At 40.2% G+C, this 21,769-nt stretch overlaps 1 protein-coding gene across 1 annotated transcript in view; it reads right to left on the reverse strand.

The window, feature by feature from the left end:
* Positions 1–544: 544 nt before the first annotated feature.
* Positions 545–21,769, reverse strand: part of LOC139472726 (interferon-induced GTP-binding protein Mx-like) — a 36,859-nt gene continuing 15,634 nt past the window's right edge. Inside the window, exons 12-14 of the mRNA XM_071255175.1 lie at positions 6,715–6,801; positions 6,363–6,430; positions 545–4,732 (exon numbers count right to left, since the gene is read on the reverse strand). Coding sequence (XP_071111276.1) covers positions 4,511–4,732; positions 6,363–6,430; positions 6,715–6,801 — 377 coding nt within the window. The 3' untranslated portion in view covers positions 545–4,510. The remainder of the gene's footprint in view (positions 4,733–6,362; positions 6,431–6,714; positions 6,802–21,769) is intronic.

Below are 21,769 nucleotides of genomic sequence, written 5' to 3' on the forward strand. Positions count from 1 at the left end.
AATCAAACAACACATTTGTTTCAAGTCACCAGGGCTTTCTCCTTTTTTTAAAAGTTACTGGCACCTCTCCAAAGTTACTGACCCACCACTGAATGATCGATGCTCATGAAATCCTGGTCTGCTGGTAAGGACTAAGATTTCCATGTGCATTTTCTTGTAAACTAAGACAGAAATAGCAATCAACTGTGCACTTTCTCCCAGATCTTCTGGTGATTCAGTTAAAAATACCAAATAAGAAGAACATAGCAGCATTTTTTTTTGCGATTTTCAGAAGAAAAGTATGTCTGATTTAATATATATTCCAATGTCGGGTTCCATTTGTTGCAGATTTTGCTATATATATTGAAAATAAGAATAACCATTAGTATAGTACTTTGGTATAGCTGAGTGTTATTGCCATATATTTACTAGTATGTATATGAAACAGTTTGACCAGTCACCATTGAGGCTTCCTGTCGCCTGCTATTTGATCACACAAATGTTATGTTGACATAATTTTCTTGAATAAATGTAAAACAATAGATTACAAACAAAAGTCAAGATATAAAATGGACACTTTTATAACCAGAGAGAACTGGCTTCGGTTTGCCTTGTTTCGTGGCGATTTATGAGCAAATAAAGATTTTGTTGTTTTACATAACATTATTAAATGGCTGCCAGTTGTCATGAAAGTTAAATATACCAGGATAAGGGGTGAACACTTTTTTGGCAATACACGCAGAACATGATGTATTTTACCTTTCAGTAGGGCTGGCTATCGATATAAATCGAAAAGATCAATATTCTTTCACTGAATAACAATCTATTACCGATGAATATCAGAAGTAATTTTGAGCAAATATGCGAAAAGCTCAGAGGCACCACAACATGTTTCAAGTCATAGGTTAGTGGTGACACATTTTTGCATGGATTACTTTGTGGACATTTATATTATGATTAAGATATAACAAAATCAGTTACTTGCCGTCTTCGGCAATGTTCAAGACCAAATCTGCTTGAAATTATTTCATCACAATAGTTTGTGTAAGATATTATTGATGACACAATTTTCATATCGATAATTGTTAATATTTCTTCCCATCAATTATTAGTCATTTTAGCCAGCCCTACCTTTCTGGTGTATGGGGTGGCTACTTTGGAAAGCATCATACCTTTTTACCATATAACTTTCATGGAATGTTGTGTGTGGTCATGTTAATTGTTTATTACATTTCTTTTTCAGCAGCACAGGTGGAGACTCAAGGGAAACAAGAGTTGGTGACTCCTCAGACGAGGACAATTGAATACAACGAATAAATATCTCCTCAACCAGAGTTTTCTATTGTGCTTTATTTTGCTGTAATGTTCACCGTATTTTGATGTAATGGGAGATAATGGAATACTGTAGTGCCTTTGCTGGTCTTGAACCTGTTCTGAATGCTGTACAGTGATTTTGCTGGACACAAAGTAATGGCAATAGGATTTTTCTTTTGATAGGACATCTGAAACCCGGCTGTTAAGATTACTTCATTTTATGGGACATATTATCTCATGGCTTTTGCAACTTCTGGGTAAAATATTAATCTTTAAATTGCATTTGAATGATTTGGAAATATTTTGATACAGTTGATCATCCCGTGTTTAGTTCTAATAACCCTACATTTTAGGACTGAAAAGGCTCCTCAGCCATCGGCCCAAGTTCTGATTTGTCACTTAAGAAATAGGTCATTGTGATGCTATCATAATCATAGCTTAAATGGATATCAAGGAAATGGATCAAGATGCATAGACTATTTTGCTGGTCTCAGTCTTGCCCTCATGCAGAATGTATGGAGTATGGCCAAGAACAATTTAAATGTTTCACATTATAATGTGGGACTTTGTGAAGGGCTTATTGTCTGATGGTTTTTTGTTTGCAAATTCTTGGGAAAACTATCTTTTAATGACATTGAAACATTTGTGAACAATTTGCACATATCCTTGAAAGTTGCTTTGGCAATAAATAATTAAATAAATAATTAAATAAATAATTTATACAACCTACTTGTACATGTAATTTAAAAACATTTTGACTGTTTTCTTGGCCTTACATCAAACAGTACAGGGGTACCCTGCCAAGAGAGAGAGCATTTCATTGACTTGCTGTTTAATGGATAGAATTCAAAGTGAATTCAGCTGGCAGGATGTATTGCTTGTTACCTGATGTCTCAACTAGATTGGTACAACATTTTAGGCTGCCTGGGAGGTATTGAAGAATAAAACAGGCGTAATTTTGATTTGGCCCAACGTCTGACTGCTATCTGGGATGACGGCGGTCTGTGAATAATCGAGTCTGGACTAGACTATCCAGTGATTAATATCATGAGCATCGATTCAAGCAATTGGGATCGATGACATGCATCAACCAAGTCAGCGAACCTGACCACCCGATCCCGTTAGTCGCCTTTTACGACAAGCATAGTCACCTTTAACGGCAAGCATGGGTTGCTGAAGACCTATTCTATCCCTGAATCTTCACGGGTATTATATTATGACTTGAACAAATTATGACGTATCTGAAAACTACTTGCCCAAGTCTAGCTCCCACATGCCGGCAATTGTAAGGGAGAGGAAGTTACAGAGCCAAACATTCCTCTTGGGTGAATTTTAAGAGCATGGTCAAAAAAGGTCATAATTTAAAATATTCATCAACAAAATTGGGAACATTTAAATGTAAAATTTTTATACCAGTTAGTGAGTGAGTGTAATGTGTGTAACACCGCTTTGAACAGTATTCCAATTATATCACGGTGCGTCACCTGAATGTGAGAGTGAAGCCCTACGTAAATCATTGAACAATGGTTGAGAAATATCCACAAATAGAGTTCCACTATAGCAGATTGGATTCGAACGTGCTGAAGTAATTGGGGTGTCATCATTGGTTGGATTTGTTTGTTGCTTGTTTAACGCCGCACACAGCCATACGACGGCGGTCTGGACCAGAGAATTCAGTGATTGACTTCATGAGCAATGGTGTACGCAAATGGGATACGATTACATGCATTTACCAAGTCAGCGTGCCTGACCACCCGAACCGGTCAGTCGTCTCTTACAACAAGCTTAGTCGGAACAAGCATGCCTTGGAGGCCATTTTGAAAATGGGATTTAAACCTCTTGAACAATCGGAATGTTATCATTGGAGATAACAAGCATGTGAGGTCGCAGGTTCATTGGTAGAGTGGTTTCTTAGGAGAAGTTGTTTATGACGGATTACGGACAAACAGGCCATGACATAAGCCCATTTGATTTTATACTCACATGTGATATGCTTTGGTTTGTCTGTTTGTTGTTTAACGCCTCACTCAGCAATATTCCAGCTATATGAAGGCGGTCTGTAAATAATCCAGTCTGGACCAGACAATCCAGTGATTGACATCATGATCATCGATCTACGCAATTCGGATACGAAGACAAGTATCAACCAAGATGGCGAGTCTGACCACCCGATCCCGTTAGTCTACCAACTTGAGCATCGATCCACGCAATTGGGATCGATGACATGTATCAACCAAGTCAGCGAGCCTAACCACCCGATCCCTTTAGTCTCCCTGTGATATGCACTGCTTTGAGTGCCGGTGATGCTATATCATGTAATTGGTCGATGTGATGTTAAGAGCCTGGATTACGCGTCACTGAACATGTATTACTACTTTGGATAAGGCAGTGCTGGTTGGTTTGTTAAATTGTTTAACGCCACGCTCAGCAATATTCCAGCCATTAACGGCGGTCTGTAAAAATTCGAGCCTGAACCAGACAATCCAATGATTTTCATGAGCATCGAACAAAGCAATTGGGATCGATGACATGCATTAACCAAGTCAGCAAGCCTGACCACCCGATTCCGTTAGTCGCCTTTTAACGACAAGCATAGTCACATTTTACGGCAAGCATGGGTTGCTGAAGACCTATTCTACCCCGGAATCTTCAGGGATCGGATAAGGCAGGGAAATTATTTGCGAGTATTGTCGCGTTTGATTGATTATCAGGCTCCGCGATAATAAACGAAACCTTAGACTGAATATTTTCATGACATTCCTGATTTGTAGAAATCCATAAACCAAGTAATATAAGCTAAAACGCATTTAGAAAATGAAAAGTAGTACGACATGATACATTCGTCCATTCAAAAACCAAAATGGCTTCGTTTCCTGCCAGGGGCGGTCGGGTAGCCTACTGGATAAAGCGTTTGCTCGTCACGCCAAAGACCCGGGTTCTATTCCCGACATGGGTACAATGTGTGAAGCCCATTTGTGGTGTGCCCCGCCGTGATATTGCTGGAATATTGGTAAAAGCGGCGTAAAACCATACTCACTCACTCGATTCCTGCCATGGAGGAGCTTTATCCGTTTAAATATAAAAATCCATCGCACGATTCCCAATACATCATTAACATATGTCAATGCATTAAAGAAATTACAGATGGGTTGTCAGGACAACGATGGTTGGTGACTGAAGCAAGCAGAGACAGAGCATGGATAAAAATTAATGAAGATTAGATTTTGTCAAGTTCTTCCTCCGCCAGCTGGAGTCTCTCGTGACGTGACTTGCATTCCCTCCTCTGATAGGCCATGTCTGCATCTTCCTCGATGTGGTCCATGGTCTTTTCATCAGAAGCAATGTCCATCAGCTGGGTTCGCATATCCTCCACCTGTTCCTTGAACACGTGCAGCTGAATGATCATGGGGATGACGTCACAGAGACGTTGTGCAGCAATCTGAAACAAATGTACACGAGGATTGGTACACAGAGAGCAGTAGTTCACTCTCCTTGACCACGCGAAAGAATTACATGAAAAGATTCCACTTTCACTGAAGAAACACGAATACTTTCATTTTATATTTTGTTTGTTTGTGGTTTAACGCCGCACTCAGCAGTAATCCAGCTATATGACGGCGGCCTGTAAATAATCGAGTCCGAACCAGACAATCCTTTGATTGACATCATGAGCATCGATCCTCGCAATTGGGATACGATGACAAGCACCAACCAAGTCAGCGAGCCTGACCACCTGATCCCGTTATTCGCCTCTCACGACAAGTATAGTCGCCTTTAACGGCAAACATGGGTTGCTGAAGACCTTTTCTACCCCGGATCTTCACGGGTCTTAAGCACATGGAAGAACTGCATGAAAAGAATCCACTTTCACCGAAGACACATGAATACATACGTTTCATTTATTCTTTCTAGAATGCAATGCAAATACTCCCGGCAAGCCACAAAACTAGCACAGGGTACATTTAAGGCCTTCCAAATTGGTTGCATCTTCAGATACGGGGTTCACACTATATCGGTGTTATATTTTAATTAAAAGGCTTGGATGAAGCTGGTGTGAAAACATGGGCAGGGGACGTTAGATACTAGCATTTATTTACTCTTCAGTGTCGGTTTTGGTGATGTATGGCTATCCCAGAACATTGGTGATTTTAATCTCTTCTTGGCAATATTCAAGAATCGTTTACGTGAGCGTAACATATAGATTCTTACTGATAAAATGAATTCAGCTACCATGTGACGGAATTATGTACAAGTCAAAACAATGTTAAATACTGGGTATTACGTAATGAATATAAGAGACAGAGTCAGGTTTTTATGCTTATGGAAATTAGACGAGTTGCCTATTCAAACAACTGTGGGGCGAGCGAGGGTGTTGATGAATCTCAGTGTGTTTTGTAAAGTTTGTAATCTTAATGAAGTGAAAATGTCATATATGTTTCGTTTGTCTGCCCTATCTATACTACAATAAGAAACAGGTATATACCAGTTTACTGCTATGACAATCCAACATTCTACTCCTACAAGAAACTAGTAGGCAACAATTCCTGTCATATTCTTATGTATTTAGCAAAATATGTCGAGGAATGTTTGACTATACCAGCGGTAGAAATTGACACTAGTCCTATAGTTCTTGCCACACTGCCCAATAGTTAAGATATCCTAAGGACTACCAGAAATTTGCCATTTTTAAAGGGTTTTGCTATATGTCATCATTATAAGGACCTCTCAGAAATATGTAACTGTTTATGTCTGAAATGCACAAAACAATTGAAATTGTGTGTTGATTGATAAGTTCTAAGCCTCAAATATTGTGTTGATGTCAGATAGGTATATCGACAAAAGCTTGAGTTAATCGATGACATTCTTCGCAAAGATAAGCTGTTGTTTGGAAAATGAGGAAAAACTTGAAGAATGTAACGTCGACCTTCAGTGTCTTATAATGTCTCCAGTGTTATATGGGAGCTGTATCGGGTTTGAAGTCTATGCATGACATATGTTGAGAAAAACAATTGCCGAGCTGGTCAAATTGAAAAGACACATTCATCATGGAGTAAGATATAGCAATGTACCTGGTAATAGGATTTGAGACTCAGCAATGCCTTGCCGATACCGTTCACATCTTCATCCTTTACTGAGCCTGAAATGTAGAAACATTCTGATAAACATGTTATAAAAATCATATTTTGTAACTATGTACTCGGTAGATGCATATTCATTATCAGAAGGAGTAGCTTCAGCCTGTATATTGTTTCTATATACACACTATTCGAGGAACTATGTTAATTTTAATAAAGTTATAAACAACACCACATATAGTGACCAGGTTCAAATCGCAGGAGTCCAGCAGATATTACATATACATTCTGATGTATTAAATGAGAAGTCCTTTTCGTGATCGTGACGCTATCAATACGCCAGTACCTATCTGAACGCTAAATTTTGACGCTGCCTTATTTTTCCTCTCTGCTTCCTCCTCCTCTTCTTCCCTTCGTTTCTCCTCTTCTTTTCCTAGAACGGACAATAGACATTCGCAAATGGACTACATTACATGTTCACTACTGAGAAATAAACAGATTTTGATTGTTACCATGGTAACAGAGCCAACAAATTTAGAATTAACAAGAAACAGCGTTATCACCATCACCCGCCATTTGGAACATTAGAATTTTGTTTGTTCATAAAATAGTGAATATAAACTATAAAGAAAGAGTCCTATCAAGCCTTAAGAACGGATAGTCACATGGGTCGCTGGAGTGTCATCAGAATAAAATATTAAATGTGAAAATGTATACACACAAAAGGCCCCTTTTCTGGAAAAAAACTTTCAGTCTTAATAAGTATCAATTAGATAAGCTAACCTCATTAGTTTCTTTGAAAATGTATCCCTATCGTAGACACTATACTCTTTACTAACATGGATCGAGGGCCGTAACTGTGTATTCTCAAACTCTGAAAGCATCAAGCTCCTCACATCGTCATCCCTTACTTACTTACTTACACTGGAGATTTTACGTGCGCTTTCCGACTTCTAGCGCATTTCGCACACGCATCGTCATCCCGTTCGCGGAGCTCTCTTATACTATCACTGCCACCAGACAAAGCTCCCCACAGTGATAGGTGGCTACAACCATGCTTGGAGTTGAACTCGCAGTCGACTAAGCGTTATGTGTTCAAACAAGTTATGACTGCCGTGATACCGAATAGTCTTACCCCAGCTAAATTATTTTCTTTGTTTGTCAGTTAGAATTTGTATTTCAGTTCAACTATCATGTAATTGTATACATACAATTTTCGAAATCAGTCTTGACAAGTATCTCTTATATAAGCATGCCCTCTTGGGCGCCGCGATTCGCTGTGCAGAGTTGCGTCCCTTGGGCACGCCAGAAACCTATGATTGTGGGTTCGAATCCCGGTTCGCTCCGATGATGTTTCTAGGTTTGTCAGCACCATACCCGTGCTCGTGGGTTTCACCGAGGTGTTAAACGTCTGAGACCTGCATCACTTCGGGCTTTCCTCCCACATTAAGCTGACACGCCGTGATATAACTGGAATACTGTTAAAAGCGGCGTAAAACCCAACTCACTCATTCATGTAATTTTTGTAGAAAATCGGTCACCATTTCACGCAGTATGGACCAAGTTGAAATGCACGGAGCAAGGGTCATAACTCATTTAAGACCACTAATACAGTGTGTAAAATTTCATTTCTCTAACTTTGAATTGTTGTTAAGAAAATTTGTCTCCTTTGAGAAGCGAGCGGATGGACGATCTCCGATCCTAGTTTCATTGTTGACTTTGTTCATTTGCTTGATTGATTATTCTAAAGCAAACTTCTGCGCAGCCAAATATACAAATGCATTTAGACAACGCTTATTTAGTGATTACTAACTCAGTCCTTTTAGAAAATGAATATCTCCAAAGCGTATTTTGGTATCAAATAAATCAATACTCGTCGGTGAAAGTATATATGATGTATGTCCAGTCATGAAAACTCTATTCTAACCATGGAAATCAAGTGAGGTGAAATTGGGTTTGAAGTCGCGTCCAAGATTATTTCACTGATACTGAGTCAAATAAAAATTTTTTCTTAAAGTAATCCCATATATGATATACAAATGTATCAGAGAAGGTAATTTTTAATCATTAATGTCCAAAGAAGGATTTTAATTAACGGTGGTAACCATAATTTGTTCCAAGCACCTACGGTATTTGGTAATAACATCAACAGTTTAAATCATAAGTCCAAAGCACGAGAATCTAATTGCACACAAGTTCTGTAGCGTGTATGGCCACCATGTGCGTTGACAACTGCCACACAACGCCTCCGCATGGACCTTGTGATGCTTGTGAATACATGATTGGGAAGACGACGCCATTGTTGCTGCAAAATGGTGCCAAGATCTTGCAAATTCTGTGGTTGGTTCTTGAGCGTGCGCAGACTTCTGCCAAGAGCATCCCAGACGTGTTCGATGCTATTAAGGCGTGGCATGACAAATGGCCGTAAAGACTTTTGTTTTCTTGTGTTTTTCTCTTTTGGTTAATGACTGCTTAAAAGTATGGCTGAAAACACGTGCGGTATAATGGCCACGTGACCAGTTGCACGTGAAAAAACACTTTTCCACTACAGTGCTGAGCACATGATTTTGATCGAATCACCTGCACAAAAACGGGTGTTATCTAAAGACAATACGTGGCCATTACTGTTTAAATACACAATAAGGGCACACAATGATAACTGGTCAAAATGTTACAATTTTAGGATTGTGAAGTTTTTAATTTGGTTCAGTATATATAGCGACATGCATGCACGTGTGTGTGTGTATGTGTGCGTGTATGTGGCTGCTTGTACTAGTCCGGACTGATTTCGAATAGTGCTAGCCCACTGAGATACCATGCCGAAGTTTAACATGATACCCCCACTCAGACACATTATACCGACCCGACAACTCATGTTTTAGCCCTTAATACCCAGCGCCAGACAGATACCATCTTTTACCGTCTTTTGGTATGACACAGCCGGGGATCGAACCCCGGACCTTCCGCTCTCCGGGCGGACGCTCTACCTCTAGGCCACGGAGTCGGTCGTAAATCAAGTGTGTTTTCTCTGAAAATTGTAAAGCATAACCACCAAAGAAAAACTCGACGAGCACTTATTCATAGAATACACGATTGAAGATGCATCTTGGAAGCAGCATATTAGTAGGGGTAAGCTGCGTTTGAAGACAGTCGGCCCCATGTTAAACGAACGGCAAAACCGAGCCTCTTTAGCGAGGCTCGGGAAAATCCCATGACGTCACTCAACAGGGAAACACCTCTCTCTCTCTGATCTAGGTCACCCCTCGGGCTACATCCGAGCGACTATGTATTTTTACAAGCGTGACAAATCTCTCACCGTAATCTAGCGTTACAAACACTGCATGAAGCAAAAAATAAAAAATAAAAACGACCTCTAAATACACAATGAATATCTACATGTTGACCTAGCAGTTCAACAGTGAGATTCGAACATTTCAAGGTATTGTGCAATCGGAGCTAAATTTTGAGTCAACCAGTGTATGTATAGGGACAAAAGTTAACTACTTACAGATTCATACGTTGTTTTAGGACTGATGTAAATACCCTCAACAGATTGAATATATATATATAAATATATATATATATGAAATCTATTCAAATAAGTCGCATACACTTATCCAATATGGTTATACAACAAGGCGACGAAGTGTAGTAAAACCTGTTGTGACCTGTTGGGACACGTTCTAACCTGAATGAATCAGCGAGTCCACAACGAGGGGTGATTCATTACCCATTCATTCTCAACACAGCGTTAGCGATGGGTTAAACATAGCCAGCTACCCCTCACATTGACTCACCATAGGCAGTAATGTATATTATGTATAAGCTATTTGAATTAAACTCGCCCATCAGTCTACAATAGCCACAACTCGTCATCGAGAGTAGGCGAGTCCACAATAGAGGGGTAATTCATAGTCTAGTCATTCCCAAACATAGCGTTAGCCAGGAGCTAGGCACAACCTGCTACCCCTTATATTGTATTGCCATAGGCAGTCATGTATTTTATCTATACACAGTGTATTTTATCTATAGGTTGGTTGAAATGAACTCGTCCAACAATTACTATATAAGGGAACACATAGCTCACCTTTCTCTCCGTGTGCGAAATACGCTATAGTCGGAAAGCGCACGTTAAATCTTCTATATCAGTCCAGTCCAGTCATCTTTCTCATTCAAATAGTAAAAGGACCGAGCAGATTTCTTATAGCCTGAGTATAGAGTCTGATAAAGGTCTGTCCTGTGCAGGAAACTAGTTTTAAGTTGAAAGTTACTTTAAAGAAAACTTATGCATGTTAACACCATCCTAGAAACCGACTGCTGGCTGTGTGCTCGACTGTATGAGTTATTAATGGAGGTGTAATTATATAACTCATATGGAGGTCAGTCTAGGACACCTCGAGACATGTCAGTCATGGAAATGGTAGAGTAGCCCCGTTCTAAGATGCAGAACCTGGCCTTCAATGTTCGCTATGCATCTTTGAATAGACACATCAAACCCAGCTCTAGGTGTGTAAGGGTGCTATTATAGGACGTGATCGACATGTCAGTGTTTCGTATGAAGTGCTGAAACATTTGATGACAACATCAATGTTGCTATAGATATGTTAATAAGAGACCATAACCTAAAGGAATGCTCACTCATTAAGGCTTTCAAAATATAAGTATATTATTTATTAATAAAATCACAGAATATATCATTATTATTTATGACTCATAGAATTATAGTCAAATGGTTATCTATGTTGACATCTGCACTCGTCTGATATAAAATAAATATGTTGGTCATTGGTTTTGAGTATTAAGTATTTTGTTAGATGTATATGATTTAATACAGTTGCTATAATGATTATACACATATTGGTATGTTATTAAATATATGGAAAAATTCTATTGTTATATAGTTTAGTGATTTAATCTTGCAGCCTCTAATATTATTCATGTTGATGACCGGATGATCAGGAGTTATTATGATAAAAATATTTAATTGTTATGATAAATAAAATATCACTTCATATACTATTTCTATTTATTTTAGATATCATGGCACCAAACAAGATGTACTCCTGTCAGATCTGTGACAAAACATTCGCCCATAGCGGAAGTTTAAATAGACAAAAGCGCACCAGCCATAGACCTCAGGAGTATAACTGCAATCAGTGCAAGCTAAACTTCACCAGAAAGGACAACTGGCAGCGACATATGAAATCAATATACCCACCTGCTAAGCATGTGCAGATAGGGGGTGGGGCTGTTGATGATGAGCAGCACCAACAAGATAATCCTTGTAGACAAAAAGCATTGAAGGGCACCATGTAAGTATATACCATTCCCGGAGAAGGTGTGGCAAAATACGACCCCATGCAATTTTTAAGGTCTCATTTTGAAGAAGTAAACTCCATCTTGAAGAAAGCCATCACAGAGAAAGGGGCTATTAAGTCAAGATGACCCGGAGACGAGGTGATATGATTGACACAGCTGAGCCTCTCTTTAGAGGCAAGTGTCAGACAGCTCTCAAGTGGGAAGATCTTGAGGAGGGGATGAGGGAGTCTATTAAGAAGATATATACCTCCTTCATCGAGAGAGGGTAGCAACTGGACTGTGGATAAGGTCTTGGATCTGACCATCAATACAGCTAAATATCGTCTCTTGAGAGGATCCAGCTACATTCCTCTCCCTATCAAACTGAGGTCTAAATATGCCACTGTCAATGTGAAGAACAGAGATACACAATGCCTCCTGTGGTCGATTCTGGCTGCCTTACACAATGTACAGAATCATGCTGAACGCATAGCCAAGTACAAACCATATGTTTGGGACTTGAATTTCAAAGGTATCAACTTTCCAGTTAAACTACGGGATATTACCAAATTTGAGTCTCAAAACCAGATTTCTATCAACGTGTTTGGCTATGACAAAAGACAGGTGTACCCCATCCACATCACCAAGCAACAATTTGAGAGACATGTCAACCTACTTCTGATATCTAAAGGGAAGAAGACCCATTACTGCTGGATAAAAGACATGAGTCGTCTCTTAGCAGGCAGAACAAAATACAATGGAAAAAAGCATTACTGCTCATATTGTCTCCACGGATTTACCAAAGAGAAATTACTTCTGGAGCATATTCCCTATTGCCAAACCAACGGACCCCAGCGAATTGAACTTCCAAAAGAGGAAGACAAATGGCTATCCTATCAATTACAACATGTGAAGAAACAACTGAAGGCACCCTACATTCTTTTTGCTGACTTTGAGTCCCTCCAGGTCAGCATCTCCAGCTGTGCTGAAGATCCAAACTTATCGTCCTCTGAAAAGCTAACCAAGCATCTTGCATGTGGTTTTGCTTACAAAGTAGTGGGTCTCACACCTGACCATTGCAAACCACCTGTTATTCACAGAGGTCTAGATGCAGCAAAAAAATTTGTAGACTATATGATCCAAGAACAGGAGGACATAGTTCAGAAATTTAAGCAAGGAGAGCCTCTTCACATGACTGGATGTGATTGGCAGAACTTCAAGAAAGCTACCCATTGCCACATCTGTCAAAAACCTTCGAGACCACTGCCACGTGACGGGAAAATTTCAGGGAGCTGCCCATAGTGTTTGTAACCAGCATTACAAATTTACGGGAAGGATTCCCGTGGTGTTCCATAACCTTCAGGGTTATGATAGCCATCTCATCATGCAGGCCATCGGGAAAATCCAAGACAAAGAGATCAATTGTATTCCCAACAACATGGATAAAATCTCCCTAGGGTGTGTGGATTTCATTGACTCCTATCAGTTTATGAATTCCCCCCTGGAGACGTTAGTGAAAAACCTTGCCAAGGAAGGACCTGCTAACTTCAGTCACATGGCTCAACAGTTTGATCCAGAGAGACTACCTTTGCTCTTGAGAAAACAAGTTTACCCTTATGAATACTTTGATTCTAAACAGAGATTTTCAGAGACCACTTTACCCCCTAAAGAAGCATTCTATAGCTCTCTTTCTGGAGAGGATGTCTCTATAGAAGATTATAACCATGCACAAGCAGTATGGGACACCTTTGGCCTTCAAAACCTCGGGCACTAGCATGACCTCTATGTCTTGACAGATGTGTTAGCTCTAGCAGATGTTTTTGAAAATTTTAGAAACCTCTGTTTGGATGCCTATTGTTTAGACCCCGCCCATTTCTACACCTATCCCGGTCTTGCCTGGCTTACTGCCCTTAAAATGACAGGAGTCCAACTAGAATTACTGACAGATATTGACCAACATCTCTTTGTGGAGCAAGGCTTGAGAGGTGGTATATATATGATCAGTCATCGGTATGCTAAAGCCAACCACCCCAATGTCACTAGTTACAATCCTGAACAGCCTAACAACCATAACCTGTACTTAGATGCCAACAATTTGTATGGATGGGCTATGTCGCAATTTCTGCCAGTTTCTGTGTTTGAATGGGTCCATACTGAAGACTTTACTGATGTGACTCAGGTCCTTGATAATGCTCAAGAAGGCTACATTTTGGAAGTGGATTTGGACTATCCAAAGGAACTCCATGACCATCACAATTAGTCTATTGGAGTTACAGATGATATGTTATCCCCTTTTGCCATGAATTTGAAAAGAAAGCTGGAGGATGACCTGAGAGAAAATGAAGATAAAAACAAAGAGTAGAGACCAGCAGAGAAGCAGTCTGAGTGCGTGAAAGATATCAATGCTGTTCAGAAGCTCATTCCCAATTTGCAACCAAAGCAGAAATATGTTCTTCACTATTGAAATCTAAAGTTTTATCTGTCTTTGGGAATGAGATTAAGCAAGGTTCATCGAGTTCTAAAGTTCCAACAGCAGCCCTGGTTAAAGGGTTACATACAGTTCAATACTGAACGCAGAAAACAGGCTAAGAATGACTTCGAGAAAGATTTTTGGAAACTGATGAACAATGCCGTCTTCGGCAAAACCATGGAGAATCTTAGGAAGAGAGTGGACGTGAAACTAGTGCAAGGACCCAAGCGAGCTCAGAAGCTGATAGCCAAACCCAATTTTCAAGCGCTCAGGATCTTCAATGAAAATCTGGTTGCTGTTCATCTGAAGAAACATAAACTCTATCTCAACCGACCCATCTACGTTGGCTTCAGTATTCTTGACATCTCCAATATTTTCATGTATGACTTCCACTACAACTATATCAAGCTCAAGTATGGTGCCAGAGCTCAGCTGCTATTCACAGACACAGACTCTCTGTGTTATAAACATCCGGACAGAGGATATTTATGCAGATATGTTGGAGGACCGGGATCTATTCGATACCTCAGAGTATCACAAGGACCACCCTCTCTATAGCACCAAGAACAAGAAGGTCTTAGGCAAAATGAAAGATGAGACCCATGGTCTCCCCATCCAAGAATTTGTTGGTCTCAAATCCAAAATGTATTCTCTTGTCTCTGAAAAGGAGGAGTCACTGGTAGAAAAGAAAACAGACAAGGGAGTAAAAACGTCTGTGATTAAGCATCACACCAAGCATGTGCATTACAAACAATGCTTGTTTGAGAGAGAGGCTCACATGTTAACCATGACCCAGATCAGGAGCTTTGGACATGAGCTATATAACATTCAGCTCAACAAACGTGGACTGAGTCCCTTTGATGACAAACGATACCTATTGGAGGGTGGAGTGGCCAGTCTGGCTTATGGACATTGGCGTATTTCCCTATAAATAGTCTCAGGCCTTTGGAATGTCATCATTTAAGCCCTGAACACTGAAGAGGCAACATGGCCTTACAAAAGTCTACCATATGTCCACTCTGTTTGAGGAAATTTTCAAAACCATCTAATATGAGACGTCATTATTAAGAAATCCACGGGTCTTCTACCCCTGCTCCTGCTCCTGCTCTGTTGACTCCTGCTTCTGCTCCGCTGGCTCCTGCTCCTGCTCCATGGGCTCCCACTCCGGCTCGAACAAAGCTTCTCCAGCACCCATTTACGATGATTGTGTCAGGCCCTACCTCATGTGGGAAAACTTACCTTGTGAAACAGCTGCTAACCAATATGAACACACAACCTACCCCCCAATGTTTAATATGGCTCTATCGACGCTGGTAATATCTTTATGATGACATTAAATCTACTGTATACCCACGAGTGGAATTTATACAAGGAATTCCTGCTAACTTGGAACAGGATGCATTTCTGAACCCAAAAGTTAGAAACCTGATTGTGTTGGATGACCTCATGTCAACAGCCACCAAAGATTCCAGAGTTACAGACGTATTTAGTGAAGGAAGCCATCATAGCAATTTGTCTGTCATTGCTATCAATCAGAATTTGTACTATAGCAAAGATCCTACCCAGAGAAGAAACTGTCACTATTTGGTACTGTTCAACAATCCGGTGGACAAGCAGCAAGTGATGACTCTGGCAAGACAGATGTATCCAGGCCAGGCACATACACTGATGAGAAAGTATGATGAAGCTACAGCAAAGCCCTTTGGACACTTACTCATCGATTTGAAACCTTTCACATCAAGCTCTGGCAGATTATGTCTAAATGCCCTTGCTGGATCTGTAATAAATAGAGAGAGTGAGCATTGGGATGTTCATATGAAGCCAGACCTTCAAAGTGAACAGACGTCTGAGGAAGAGCTCTCAGACATGCCTGCTTGTGATGATTGTGATCTCGTCTTTCAAGATATTCATGACTTACAAAGACATGTCAAGACATGGTGTCCTGAGAATGAGGGACAACCCTTGAGAAAACGACCTAAAATAGATTCTATGGATCATGAAGATCAAGATATACTTAGTTCTACAAGGGCAACCACAGATGTTGATAAAGACAGAGAGGTGAGAGGTCTTGAAAACCTGTGGGAGACTACTCTAGATGTGTGTAAGGAAGATATCTGGAACAAGAAAGAAGATTATGAAGATCAGGGGAAGAGTGAGAGATGGATTGAAAAGAAATTAAAGAAATGCTGGGAAGCCACTTTTCTAGAAAGACTTGTAAGGGTTATACGTGATATCAGCTATTTTGGAAACGGGCTTCTCTTCAAACCTATCCTTGAGAAAGCGAGAGCCCTAGACAAACTCTACAGATATTTCACCTATAAACAGTCCTACGTCTATGTGGACAAGCTACAGTCCTTTGCCAACAGCTATAACCATACCTATCATTGAACAATAGGTATGCGCCCTTCCAAGGTGACTGAAAACCAAGAAACTAACATCTGGTGGAAAATGTACTGGCCCAAGCAGACAAAGAACAACAGGAAGACAAGCCAAAAACTATTTCGTTTTAAGCTGGGATATCAAGTTAGAATATCTCACCTGAGGAATATATTCAGCAGGGAATATGATGAACATTGGACTGGAGAAATATTCACCATCTCTCGTAGGATTGTACGAGGGGGACTGGCCATTTATCATCTCAAGAACTACAGTGGGGATGATATTCATGGAACCTTCGATCAGTCTGAACTACAGAAAGTAGATGTTCGAGCCGATGATTTGTGGAAGATGGAGACCGTCTTAAAGACCCATGGAAAAGGTGTTAATAAAGAATATTTTGTCAAATGGTTTCATTGGCCTAAGAAATTCAATTCGTGGGTTAGAGCTAGTGATGTAGATAATGTAAATACACTATAATATATATCCATCTTATATTAATATAGTTTAGTATTGTAAAGGTCTGTGTGAGATAGATCCCCGACTCTATCAGACCTGATTGAACTGGGGATAATAAATTGTACATAGAAGTCGCATACTCTTGTCGTTTAGATGAGATGTTTGTCACGCTTGCAAAAATACATAGTCGCTCGGCTGTAGCCCGAGGGGTGACAGAGATCAGAGAGAGAGGTGTTTCCCTGTTGAGTGACGTCATGGGATTTTCCCGAGCATCCCTTTGGGAGGCTCGCTAAAGAGGCTCGGTTTTTGCTGTTAGTTTAACATGGGGCTGACTGTCTTCAAACGCAGCTTACCCCTACCACTCAGCATAACCAGTTGCAAGCCAAGTGAATTCAGAAAACTTTTCGGAGACCAGTCAATGGAATGACGTCAGTATACTTGTACTGTAACAGGTACACTTAACACAGGCTTCATGGCGTTTGTTTTTCTCTCGAAAAATGGGCACTCGTGAAGAGCAACCTCCTCGTGGTGAGTGCTGGGTAGCGCTAATAGCTCTTCCCCCGTGTGGAACCGGGGTAGAATATTTCCACAGCACCCTATTGCTTGTCGTATGAGGCGACAAAATTGGGCAACCTGTTTGCCGTGGGTTGCGTCCCTGTGTCGGCGGAGGACGGGAGTCTGGTGGTTGAGGGCACTGGTTCCTGGAACTGTGTTCCTTTGCCCAACACACTACTTCGACCCTTACTTAGCCTAGACGGGTGGTAAGATGGGCCCGGTCTTATCAATCGGCTGGTCATGCCAGGCCCTGTGCGTAATATTGTATATGCACACATGTGTTGTATTTTGATGTATATTTTGGCCTTGGCCATGCATAATTTGTATGCATTAACTATTTTAAATGGAATAAATTGCCTAGAGTCTTACGCCAGAAGGCGGTGGCTCATGGGCCAATCTGGTAATGTTGACCGCTGAATTCTGTATGTCTCTAAATTATTGTTATTCGCAGAACCAGCTTTGCAATAAATTTAGTAGACAAATATAGCTATTCATGTCATATTTGCTGGAGTATAACACCCCTGTAGCCCTGGTGTTTGCATTTTGGATATCCAATGCAATAAGACACCGTCCTTGTTGACACTCGGTGGTGGGTGGGGAGCAGGGGTGCAGAACCACTATCTTTCACTATGTCTCACAAACACTCTGGTTCAAAGAGAAAACACTTAGATGCTAGCACATCAGATGACGAAATAGATATCACATTGGATTCCTGGGCTCGATTTATTGTCATTGAGTCATCTGATCATCAACCCATAAAATTAAACCCGTTTGCCATTTCAAAGGCAATCAATGGCTGTTGTGGTGAGGTCAAGAATGTTACCCGTCTCCGTAATAGCTCCATACTTGTGGAGTGTATGCGGAGACAGCAATCTCTAAACTTATTATCACTCAACAAATTTGCAAATGTGGAGGTTGCTGTCTCCGCACACAGAACTTTGAACTCATGTCGGGGCATCGTCAGAGACAGAGCCCGATGTCTGTCCGACATGAGTGAAGATGAAATTGTAACAGAACTGGCAAAACAAGGTGTTTCAGCTGTCAAGCGATTCACAAGAAAACAAAATGACACTGTTATCAAAACTAACACTTATCTGTTTACTTTTTCACTTTCTACAATTCCTGAACATATCAAAGCTGGATACTTTAATATCGGAGTGGAGGTTTATGTCCCAAATTGACTCCGATGTTACAGGTGTCAGAAATTCGGACATGGTGCCAAGACCTGCACCCTCAGCTCCGTATGTGTCCGCTGCAGTGGCTCACATGAAAATACTGAGTGCACACATGCCATTAAATGCGCAAATTGCGATGGAGACCACTTGGCCTCATCCAAACTGTGTCCTCACTTCATCCTTCAATCAAAAATTCTAAAAATAAAACACACTAACAATGTCTCTTTCCAGGAAGCTAAAAAAGTAGTTCAGTCTCAATCCCCAAACACTTCTACTAAATCATACTCAGCAGCAGTAACTTCCACTCCGATTGTCAAAGTTGCTTCAGCATCTACCGGATGCCAAACCAACATATCATGGGTTAGTGATCAGCAGATCATACTAGATATCTCACCTCAAACGTCTCCAGATGATAACTTAAGAGCAACCTCAGCTTCACAGACTCTGGTCGTACAATCACCACAAACTTCAAATGAATCAGTAGAACCATCAACAATTGGAGTCTTACATTTGACGAATAAGGAGAAAAAGAAACTGAAAAAAACGGCCAGGGCCCTCCACCATCTGGAGATGCCTTCTTCTCAGTCCATGACTGTGACGGTTAAAAATCAATTTGAAGGCCATGGGAATAGACCTCCCTCCCGGTCAAGATCCCCAGTAGAACCACCATGACCAGTTCTAACCGTGTTATACAGTGGAATTGCAGAGGCCTAAGGAACAATTTTAATGATTTACAGCTATTAATACAAGATTTGAAACCATCAGCCTTTTGTTTGCAGGAAACTTACTTTAAAACTACAGATCAGCTGAACATTAGACAATACGATTCTTATCATTTCTTTTCACCTCCAGGTGCTAAAGCAACTGGAGGTTCTTCAATCCTGGTGAGGCAGGGTGTTATTCATAGCCCTGTTCCTCTCAATACCCCTCTACAAGCTACCGCAGTTCGTATCACCATGCACATTGTTTTTACTTTGTGCTCTCTTTACATTCCTCCATCTGCATCTATTCAGCAAACCGATCTTCAAGCTTTATATGACCAGATTCCTAAGCCCTGTCTTATAATGGGCGATATGAACGGACATAATCCACTTTGGGGTAGTGATCATACCAACGGTAAAGGCAAGCTCCTAGAAGATTTCATTTCTAACAATACTCTATGCCTTTTTAATGATAATTCAAAAACATATCTCCATCCTGGTACAGGCACATACTCTTCTCTGGATTTGTCTGTTACAGATTCCAATTTTCTAAATGCATTTAAGTGGTCCGTCCACGATGACCTCTGTGGAAGTGACCACTTTCCAACCATATTAAACCCTATTACCCCACCTGATGTTCCTCCGTCCTCTAGATGGAACTTTACCGAAGCTAACTGGCCTCTATATGACCATATCTGTAGTGTAAAATTAACACCTGATCACTTTATTGACGTTCCTGACCCAATCCAAAGTTTTGTTGATGAACTGAATAAAATAGCTGAAGAATGTGTTCCAAAGTCCTCTGGAATTCCACACATACGTAAACCATGGTTTACCGATGACTGCAAGCGAGCTAGGAAGGCGAGGAAAAAGGCGGGGCATTATTTCCGACGTCATCCTATGGTCCATAATCTTAATACATTTTAAATTTTAAACGCTAAAGCTAGGCGTCAGTTTAAACAAAGTAAACGCCAATCTTGGCGACATTATGTGTCAAAAATAAATTCACGAACGCCCATGTCCAAGGTATGGAACATGATCCAAAGGATCAAAGGTAAGGGCACTAAATCTAGTATTCACCATCTTAAAAATGGTGACCAACTACTAACTCATAAATCAGATATTGCTAATAAACTTGGTGAAACTTTGGCTAAACACTCTTCCTCATCTAACTATGTACCACAATTCCAAAAGTATCAAAAACAACAAGAAAAGAAACCTATTAATTTTAATTCAGATAATGGGGAAGATTATAATGAAGTATTCTCTATTCATGAACTCCACACTGCCCTTGGACAAGCTCATGATACTGCTACAGGAGTTGATAACATACATTATCAACTCCTGAAGCACTTACCTGACTCATCTTTACAAACACTATTGAATATTTTTGATGAAATTTGGACCTCAGGGAACTTTCCTCCTTCATGGCGTGATGCCATAGTTGTCCCGATACCAAAACCCGGTCGAGATCATACTGACCCATCAAATTACCGACCAATATCATTGACAAGCTGCGTTTGCAAAACCATGGAACGCATGATAAACAATCGACTAGTTTGGTACCTGGAATCCAATCATCTTATTACTAATATACAATGTGGTTTCCGGAAAAACAGAAGTACCATCGACCATTTAGTTCGCTTAGAATCATTTGTTAAAAATGCCATAATAAATAAACAACATGCAGTGTCTATCTTTTTCGATCTAGAAAAAGCATATGACACTACATGGAAACATGGTATTTTAAAAGATTTACATGATTTTGGATTACGAGGCCGTTTGCCTCAATTTATATCACAATTTTTAACTGACAGGCAATTTCAGGTCCGCATGGGTTCTACCCTGTCTGATCATTATAATCAGGATTAGGGTGTCCCACAAGGAAGCATCTTGTCTGTCACATTGTTTAGTATTAAGATAAATAGTTTGTCTAAAGTTTTAAATGATTCGATTGATGGATCGCTCTTCGTGGCAAAAACATGCATACTATTGAAAGGCAACTTCAGCTATGTTTAAATAAAATCCAGAAATGGTGTCTCGAAAATGGTTTTAAATTTTCAAAATCTAAAACCAACTGCATACATTTTTGTAGAAAATATAAACCCCATAAAGATCCAGAATTAATTTTAGATAACACTCCCATTAAAGTTGTAAAGGAAGCCAAATTCTTAGGTCTAATTTTCGATCATCATTTGACCTTTCTGCCCCACATTAAATACTTAAAGAATAAATGTTTGAAGGCCCTAGATTTATTAAAAGTTGTCTCAAATTCTAAGTGGGGTGGGGATCAAAAAACCCTCCTCCAACTATATCGAACACTTATCCGCTCTAAACTTGATTATGGCTCCATCATATATGGTGGGG

This window comes from Haliotis cracherodii, unplaced genomic scaffold (assembly GCF_022045235.1).
Source record: "Haliotis cracherodii isolate W230 unplaced genomic scaffold, xgHalCrac1.p SCAF_25, whole genome shotgun sequence".
Classification (NCBI taxonomy): domain Eukaryota; kingdom Metazoa; phylum Mollusca; class Gastropoda; order Lepetellida; family Haliotidae; genus Haliotis; species Haliotis cracherodii.